The 10,172-nt window shown below is 39.8% G+C and overlaps 1 protein-coding gene and 1 pseudogene across 1 annotated transcript; one reads left to right on the top strand and one right to left on the bottom strand.

Moving 5' to 3' along the window:
* Positions 1-6,493: 6,493 nt before the first annotated feature.
* Positions 6,494-7,533, top strand: LOC128298425 (uncharacterized; annotated as a pseudogene).
* A 1,723-nt stretch (positions 7,534-9,256) lies between these two features.
* LOC128298647 (uncharacterized) lies at positions 9,257-10,143 on the bottom strand. Its single transcript, XM_053034420.1, has 4 exons — positions 10,014-10,143; positions 9,675-9,950; positions 9,516-9,644; positions 9,257-9,306 (listed from the first exon to the last, which is right to left on the bottom strand). Exons 1-4 carry the CDS (start codon positions 10,141-10,143, stop codon positions 9,257-9,259), a joined length of 585 nt encoding a protein of 194 aa, XP_052890380.1.
* Positions 10,144-10,172: the final 29 nt, after the last annotated feature.

Raw genomic sequence — 10,172 nt, 5'->3', positions numbered from 1 at the left:
AACACCAATCGAACATTCCACGGGACAATAATCAAATCCAACGCACCGTTCCACTTTCGCTTCCAAACCCTCCGGGTTGCGACCCGAAATGGTATACAAATTCGCAACGAAATTGATTTGTAATGTGCCCTTCCCGCCTTTCGTGACGGTCGTGCAGCTGGTCCGATTCGCTAACCCTAAAATATGACCTTCAAAATTAAAGGTCCAACACTACCCAAACGAAGCGGGGCCTGACGTTTGTATACCGTCTTTTTTTTGCCTTTAGTATGAAAATCCACAAATCTCGTACATGAAAACGCGCGTGGGCGTGTGGGAGTTCGCAAAACCTTCGCACCAGACTAATGGCTTTCGCTTTTTGCCCTTCCCCTTGCCGGCTTCTTTGAGGGTCCCTTCGTAATGGTGGCGTTCGATTTCGCAGAATGAACGAAGTCGTCAACCTGTGCGCCGTGCAAGCAAAATCTCCGCACGAATACTCCGCTCAGCTCTCCTCCGGTGTTCCCCAGGTGAGTGCACTTTTTGCAGAATCAACCCCACCCGGCCACACCTTCCCGAGCGGAAGGCACGGCCCTAGCGGATTTTGCTAATTTGTATGCAGCAAGAATCGGAATTAAATATATTGAAATAAATTCAGTCTACCACCGGGTATTTGACGTTTTCACTTGGTCCTTGCCTCGGTGGCTCCGTTAGAAGGGGGATCGTGATCGAGAAGTTGTTAGTTTATTTAGTTTCTGATTCTTGTTTTTCTTCCTACAGCCAGCCACCAAAAACGCTCGGGAAAGGCTCTGGAAGTTACAGACGGTAGTTTTACGGCACTTTTTGCCAAGCTAAATTGTGCACCGCATGTTCTAACAGGCATACCGGTCGCATGGGTCAGGATGCATGGGACTCACGACCCCAAGGCTCCCCCGCTTAATGACGGTTGGTAAGGGTGTTAAAGAACAGTTAACCACCAGCACCGCTAGCTATCGGTTGTGGTGAAGGTAAAGGTGACCGATAGCCTTCAGCAAATGGAGTGCAGCCGTTTGCCAGCCAGCCAGGCCAAAGAACCATTCACACCCAGTTCGTATGTCCTCGAACCTTCATTTTGAAGACATTTGTCAAGAATATATTGGTGAACGACAGTTTGTGTTCCAAAATTACAATATTTTTTTTTTTGATATTGATCGTATTTCATTTTAAAAGTCAATTATCCTTCGTTTGTGGATTTTCTTAAAATTTTATTAACTATAAATACTAATTTGGCACTATTTTGCGTATGTAAGATGAACCTTTGTTCATCTGATTATATTCCGATAAGTTTCATGCAACATTCTGTCTTTACTGTTGTGAATCACATTGGCCGTTTTGACAGTTGGCATTGACAGTTTGTGTTCCAAAATTATAATATTTTTTTTAAATATTGGTCGTATTTCATTTTAAAAGTCAATTATCCTCCGTTTGTGAATTTTCTTAAAATTTTTTTAACCACAAATACAAATTTGGTATCATTTTGCGTATGTAAGATGACCTTTGGTTCATCTGATTATATTCCGATAAGTTTCATGCACTATTCTGTCTTCAGACTGTTGTGAAACAAATTGGCCATTTTACAGTTGAATAGGTCAAATATTTCATTTTCGATACGCTATTGCATTTAAGGCAAAAGCGATTAGCTAAGCATTTCGATTAGATATTGGAACCTCAAACATCTCGCATCTCGCGGATAAATGTATTTTCCTACCATTTCGTAGCACTTAAGAAAACGTTACGCGATAATTCGATTCAATAAACGATTTCAATTTCAATCGAACGTGCCTTTTCTGATTCTCTTCAGAATACACCCGGACCAACGCCCGACAAAAAGGAACTCGTGAAACCACCTACCCTGCCTTTGATGGTCGGGACGGACAACCTCATTGCAACCGTGGCTCTGGTTACTCGCTTTCTTAATTAAATTACAACATAAAACCAAACACTAGTAGCTCTGCTAACAACACACACACACACATACCTTCCGTCGCCAGCTCAGTTGGCACTTTCAATCGCAAGTCACGTCGCAGCTTAGAAGAGCGCACCGAACTGAAGGGCCATTTTTTATGTTGTAGCGGGTGCCTGTTTCGATTGCTGGTTTGCTTGGTTTGGTCCATGCTTGGCTGTGAGTGACACATTTCATTTCATGCCGTGCGCGTTGGGTTGGGCGAAAAACACTCGGATGCGAAAGGACACGAGATGTCGAGTGCGTTTCGGATCCACACCCCGAAAGCGTTCTTGTTATTCGAGTGCGTTCACTGCTAATGTGTGGTGCGGACATTTTTCTGACCTCCAGCTATCAATCTTTATCAGCATCGAAATTAATTGCAGCGATAGGGGATAGTAATATATTTTGTCAACTAATATGCGATAATTTGTGGTCTTCCACTTCGTTGTAAAATTTCTTTTTAGTATCGTTTGAACTAATTTTGTTTGGAAATCCAGTCTGAAGTCTAATATTTTAATGGCGAACTAACATCATAAGAAGCAACTGGCAGTATGAATGAAACGAAATGTCTAATTTTAAAAGACTACTAAACACTGAAAAGAAATAAAACAGTACATATTTCTATTATGCAAATCAAAGTGATAACTAATCCTAATTATCATTTCAGTGCATCCTGCTAAGCGCACAGTATTCCTAAATGTTCTCAAACAGAAGTAAAAATCTTAAAAACACAAGTAAATCAATCTACAATATGCAAAAAGCGCTTTTAAAAGTTCAATAAACCGAAGTTGCAATCTAAATGAAACGATCCTTGTAATAAATTTGTTATTATTATTTTTCTTAATTCACATAAATTTCCAAGGCTCGCGATAAAACAAACGTTATTATTAGATAACATAACTTATAAGCAGAAAGTATTCAGATAATCAAAAAATAGATTTATTATCTTGAAATAAATTTGAATCATTTTATTCTTGATGAAATTTTATTTACCATAAAATACCTTCATGATAAGTTTATTACAACGAAAAAGCTACCAAATCTTCATGTTACAAATAAATCAAATAAAATTTCTAACACAGCACGCATCTATCACAGATCTCCACTAAATGCTGTTTGCAATGCTTACCGGTCTGTCAATGTTCAGTGCTTCGACCCTCATCACATCTCCACATCCAATCGAACCACTTTCAGTTTCTTACAACAGTCGTAAAGCACGTAGTGCATTAAGTGGAATAATTTTTCAGTGTAATCAAACCATAAATCAAACAAACACAGTCCCACCTTTTCTGCCCTCCAATCGCGGGCCAAGCCGTGAGAACATGGTCGCCCGATTTGACCGATCGCTGTCCGGAAATGGGTACGCCTGCAGCCGGACCATCAACACACTAAAACATGACCAAGCGTTTGGATAAGCAGAAAAAAAACCAAACTATTCGTATTTGTAACAACCGTACGAGCCAAACGCACAAAACAACCAAAATGAATCAACAATCATAACCCAGTGTAACCGGTGTACATGCCAACACAACCCTTCACTGAATGGGTGCTGTACCGAAAATGAACCGAAGGAGCCGCCTTACAAGGTGCTAGAGAACCCTTGAGGCAAAGCGCTTGAAGCGCAAAACCCGATGCTGTCCGGCTTAAGGGGGTGTTGCGCGAGATCGCTAAGAACGTTGCCACCGAGACGCTAAGGTGTGGCTTCATCAAGCGCGCAAGTATGCGGAAAAAGTGCTCTCAAGTACACACGCGCACACAGGCCCATACGGTGCGACGGTGGACGACAGAACAATGTGTGCTGGAACCACCGACTAGTACGCTGCTTGGTTGCTGCTTTTGCAGTCGCCCAATCGAAGGTACCGCGCGTCAAGAGGTTTCCCGCACCGAAAGCGAAATGGCTCGACCATGTCACTTATTGCGTTCTGCTGCTTGTTGCGCACATCAAACGCTTTGACGTGCATGGGGACCGTGCGTGCTGTGCCGTCGTGACCTCTTGTGACCGAAGTGTGAGCCGTGCGAGGTGACCTTTCAAGGGTAGGCCATCCGGATGGAGAACGTTTTAAGCGTAACACGTTCAGTTCTTAATGGACAAATCAATCCTGGGACACTCCTTTAGGCCAAAGCGACGTATATCTTCACTGATCTGTTCCGACTCATAACAGTGACATCGGCTTGCACTGGTGTCATTCAATCTGAATAACGAAAAAGGAAGTGACTTGAACGGAATGCCAGTGGGCGTACGCGTATCTTAAGCGAGCTCATTACTATGATGAGATTTAAGTATTGGTGTCTTGTAGCATGTTTATACGCTGAGATAAGGTGAATAACAACATGACTTTCGTCAATACATAAAAAAAGACTTAAGCGACGAACCTGCGATGTGATCAATTTTATCATAGTTCAGCAAACCATCGTCATCTTGAGAGTGATGTTTTATAAATTTGGTATATTTTAAATCATTTTCTATGCAATAATAAATGATTTCATTAACTTCATAAATTATCATAACCTCCTTACATATGGATGTCCTGTCATATTTTACACTTTCCTTATAAATCACCATTTTTGCTTCGCCAACAATTTACTTAAACGTCGAACCCTCGTCCGTGACATCGTCGATCGGTATGATCTATATCAATCAAACACTTCCCTCAACTCCGTCATGAATCGTGGAGCGTTTATTTTCGTCTCAAATCCAAGGCCAGATATTATTTCCTTCCCAGGAGCATTACCATATATGAAGCGCGAAATCAACCCAGCCACTCATTGGCACTCCCTTGCGAAGACTTTGCCGTCGATTATACAACCGGAACCCTTTTCGAAATTAGGCGCACCAAAAGGCACTCAATCGCTTCAGACTGTCAAAATGTGCACCACAACTTCATTGCATTAGTTGGCACATTTTTTGTAATATTTCTTGTTCGAACCTACAAAAGATCCTAACGCAAACGCTATCTTCAACCAGTGTGACCTTGTTTCTCTTGGAATGCCTTGGAGCTAACGAACCCAAACACCTTCCGCACGAGATGCTGAAGCTAATGGTGAAGCGTTTGCATCATTAGTTAATAAAGCAGAGCCTGTCACCGTTGAAAAGGATCTGATTTGATGATCCTTTACCTCGACCCCAACCAGCACAGGTTGGTTGACGTTGATGACGGCTTGTGCCGGAATGCGGAATGCACACGGCAAACTAATCAAACAGTACCCGCTAGAAAGTGAATCAGCCTCTTTTTTTGTGATGTTCACTGCTAACATTCACGATTGTTCCACCACTAAACATATCCGAATGATGTAACCCTTTCAAACAAACCGAGCGCATCGTGACGTCTGACAAACGTGTCCCAAACCCAATAGAACATTTCAAATGGAATATATCGTATCGGAATCCACACTGGGAAGCATAAAATCCCCTAAAAGCCAATCCATTTGTCCAGCCAACCAAAGTTGCTCACACTTCTCCACCCAAAATGCTGCTCCACGAGTGGGCATATTGCAGACACTTCATAATAAATTAGCTCTGCATTCCTTCCCAATGCATGATTTATCGATTTCGCTCCATCACTATCAGCTTACCGGTCCAGCACGATACGTTTTGCCGCTACGATGGCGCATCGCCAATTGCAATTGCAACCGTGCAGATGCATTCCAGATTTGATACTCATCCCGTAACGCATCATCGCGTTACCGGTAAGCTTCTTTCCGAGCGCGTCGTAAAAAACGAAAAAAAAACACACACACACATCCCATCGGAACACAAATGGAATGAGCTCGGGCGAAGAGGGATTTCGAAGTGATGAAGAGCCCCAATAACAGATGCGCGGTAGATGCAGCAAAAAAAAACCCCCGAGTAAAAACAATCGTATCGGAACGGCTAGCATCATTGCGCATCGCTTTTCCTTTCCATGCCGAGCACGACTTGCCTAATGTCGCTGAAAGGGTGAATCTTTTCATCAAACTATCGGTCCCACGTACACTCCCACCGTGGCAAACGATGACGAAACGAAAATGGGCAACTGACAAAGAATTTAATGACTTTTCTCGCATCACAACCCCCCGGCAGATGACCTGCTCATCGAATGGGGGGGTGAAATGATATGGCTGATACCCATGCTCCAAAACGTCACATGAAAAGACGTCTTTGCGCGGTCTTTTCGTCCCCGCAAAGACGGCGCAAAGACGTCTTAATAACACCTCATCGGACCAACTGTCATGGCGTACGCATGAGGTATACATATATATTTCTAGGCTATGTATGTATCTTGATTGCCAAGAAAATAAAAAAGTGGTTTGGTTTTGCTAGCAAAAAGAAAAAAACAAGGGTTTTTTTTTCTTCTTTTTCCCCGCTCACATTCCGTGCACGGTATTGGTTGAGCCGCAACATTTTTATTTGTTAGTGTTGTTGTTAACTTCATTCATATTTAGCTAATTGAGATTCGAACTTATACTTACATCATCTGTGGAAAACGCATCCCTCGATCCGGTTGGTCCATACGGTAGTGTTGTTGAAAGTGCAATAGAAGACCAATAAAAGCTACCATGGAAAAGTATGTATAGCCCACATTAATGTAAGACAACAATCCACATGTTCTCTATTCCATTTTTACAGCACACAAAGCAAAGTTGTATTGCTAAAAATGAATAATGGAAAAATGGTTTTATCCGCAAAGCCTCAAAGTGCAGGTAAATCAAATAATGAAATCCCGTCTGATAAAATTTTGGAACGGTATACATATTTTATTTTGTTTTGGTTATTGTGTTACAGCTCCTAACCCACAACCGAAGCTACATACAAACTTAGTTTCACAAATATTTGGAGAATCCAATATATGCGATGACGACAATAAAGAAAACAGTTTTACCGATTCCAATTCGCAACGACACAACCGCAATGTACCTCTCCGTCTTCCCGCAAACATCAAACGGCTACCTATGGCATCAACATCCAAACTACACAGTTCTATTGGCAGTACATCACATATAGATATGGACTTATTAAATCAAAAAATAGACGCAGCAATGGAAAAATTAAATCGCATTGAACAACGACAACAGGACTATGAAAACGATCGCAACAAAAGGATGAGTGCTTTGGAGAAAAATCAAAGCATCATTAAAGCCAAACTGGATTTAATTTTAGACAAGCTTTCTCCTCGGTCGGGATTGGTACCAACATCTACATTCCAATGGGAAGCCATTAACACTAAAGAAAACTTGGTGAATTTGAACAACAGCTTGGAATGCCGGATTATAAACAAAAACTACACGATTATTTGGAATGCCAACTCCCGACTGATAATTCCGAAGAGAGGTTACATGCGGCAATGGATCTATTATTCGGAAGGGAATTTGTGACGGAGATGAGCTGGACGGGTATCGGACATCCAAATAATAAGATACCCTTGTGTACATATGTAAATATTTTAGCTTTATATAAACACATCGGAACGTTCCACGGAGTGACTCCAACACAACAAAAAATTAAACAATTCTTCCAAAATAAACTTAAACATGCCGGCCAAAGGCTGCATCTTCTAGGCAAAGTGAAATCCACCCACCATCGACACCGACAAATGTAGGGTTTAAGTTTAAGTTTAAGTTTAAGGAATGTTTTTTGCAATACTTTTCATATTTATATTTTTTTATATTATTCATATTCATATTTTTTATTTACTTTTCTTATTTATAATCAATTCAATGTTTTATCATAATGTTATTTCTCGTACGAAAGTTTCCTTATTAACAGTTTTAGTGTTAAACTAGGTTAGTTCAAGTTACATTCAAAATAAATTACTTGATAGTCATTTTTTCCTAATGTTCATACAGAATGTAAACTCAATGTAATACTATAACAATGATATATAGTGAATTAAACAAAAACAACCAGAACCTACCGGTTTTGGTTATGTTTCTTTTTACTAAAAATAAATTGTGTTACAATCTATCACATATTATTCTACTAGCGTATGTATCAAGGGAACAAAACAAGAATCATTTTCTTGAGAGAGAGGAATCATCACTAATTTACATTTAATGTCCTCAACAGTAAGATTCAAGTTTGTTTGTTCAACATTGCTGAAATTTCCACGATGTATGTGAAGAAAATTTGAATGAAAAGGATAAGCAAAATGATCGATAGTTCGCGATAGCTTCTTGGCAACAATTGTAATGTTGGATTCTTCTTGATGTGCTCTTTTATATTGACAAACTTTACCGCATTTAGTCAAAAACCATTTGTTACGTTCACCATTTTTTAAAAGAAAGGCTTCGCGAACATGCAACGTTTCGAAACCAGCTTTGTATTGAAGGGAAGGATAATTTTGGATTGCATTAGTTTCACGAGTACAATAAACGTCCCTTTCGGACAATCTGTTAATAGTCTGCTCTAAACATTTCCAACCATTGCGCAATGAACGTTTTAAGTATTGTAAATGGTTTTCAAAGGGATATGATGAAATGCTGCAAAGTGAACCATATTGTTGAACGTCTTTAAAAATATGCAATAGATTGTGTACGTTGCTCGATACAAACTCTGGGCCATATATATTGGCATATTGCTGAACATAAAGTTTCAGCAAGGTGTTCGCTAATGGCCAATGCGCTTTGTAAATTTCAGTTGAAAACATTGTAATGCTACAAAATAACAGCATAAAGTGTTGGTATTTTTCCTCATCCATTATGTCTTTGAGTACTACAATGCTGGCGTAAAACAAAAATGAGGAATATTCTGAACCTTTCCAGTGTTTATATTCACGAAGAGATCGGAACTTTCTATGTATCTCAGAAGGTAATTTTATGTTGATCAACATTGCAGACGCATTATTAATTTGTATGGGAGTTAGTTTTTTTTTAATACCAAATCTTCCTTCCATTAGGCTGACTACTGTTCGTTTGCTCATTCCTAAATCTAATAAATGTAATGCATCTGCAACAATTATTTGCTTTACCATGTCGAAGTTTTCTAACTTTAACAATGGTGAATCAATCTTGTGATGCTCACCATAAATGCGCATTCTAAACCCCTGATCTGTTCGCTCTGGTGCACTCTTTGTAGAGAATGCAGTTCTTCTTTTCAGGCTTCTTCCTACTGTTGTGCACTTCAAACAGCCATGTCGTGCATTGTAACCAGCAACACCTATTGGAAGAAGCGTGTTAGGTTATAAACAATACACAAAGTAATTTTTGTTATTTTACCTTTAATGTATGCCCGAGCAGGTGAATCAGCTATAATCACTCGTAATTCAACGTTAAATGTTCTGCTGTTGATGGCTATCCCATTTTTCGTAAGAAAATTCATTTCATCTACGAAGGGCTGAAGGAATTGTTCGATGCTTCCTGGTTTTGTAGATCCGCTGTAAATTGAAACAGTCATCACTGGAGCGTCAGGTACATTATGTACGTTAATTAATATTGGCCAAAATTGAAGATTGCTGCTTCTAAATATAGGCAATCCATCTATAGAAACATTAAGCTGCAACTTAGACGACGAATTGAGGTTTCTATCGCTGTAAATTTAAATACAAATCGAAACAGTTTTTTAATAAATAATGTTTCAAACAACTTATATTGCCTACGTACCTTAGGTTATTCAGCAGACACTGCCTTATACCATGATACCAATACTGGCTTCCGTTTATCGTTACAATATTCTTAGAGGCATTTGTATTAGTTTTCAGTAAAGTTCTAGCATCTTTTGGAAGCTTACAGGAACTCACGTTACGTATGATTTCCATAACTTGACTGATAGAATCATACGTTTGGTTCGTGTTTATTGCCCATCGACGTAAGGCGGTTTCTACACAATAACCATTTGTGCGTTCTACGTCTATCGGTTCATCGTCAGAGCTTTCCGGTAAATAGTCCACAATAAACTCTTCATTTCCTGATTCCTCCATGGTTTCGACTGATTCGAATTCTGTTTCGCCGACATTGTATTCAGTTTCGTTTGAAGCAAAAGGAATGGGAGCAGGATCCTCATTTAGGTTGTTTGGTATAACTGTAATTCAAAACATAAGTCCTATTACAAAATCATACACAAATAATTCCTTTTATCTCATACCATTTGCACTACTTTCCGGAGCTAGATCTTCCTCGACCTGTTCCATTGCAGCTGACCTGCGAGCTGTTGCATCCCGATAGCGATACAAATATGAACTATATTTGACCCGTTTTGTAAATTGATCTTCCATTACAACAGGATTTGTCGTAGCACTGAGCA

The sequence above is a fragment of the Anopheles moucheti genome, chromosome 2 (genome assembly GCF_943734755.1).
Source record: "Anopheles moucheti chromosome 2, idAnoMoucSN_F20_07, whole genome shotgun sequence".
Classification (NCBI taxonomy): Eukaryota; Metazoa; Arthropoda; class Insecta; order Diptera; family Culicidae; genus Anopheles; species Anopheles moucheti.
Note: the sequence above shows the minus strand (reverse complement) of the source record. Positions and strands in the feature narration are given on the sequence as shown.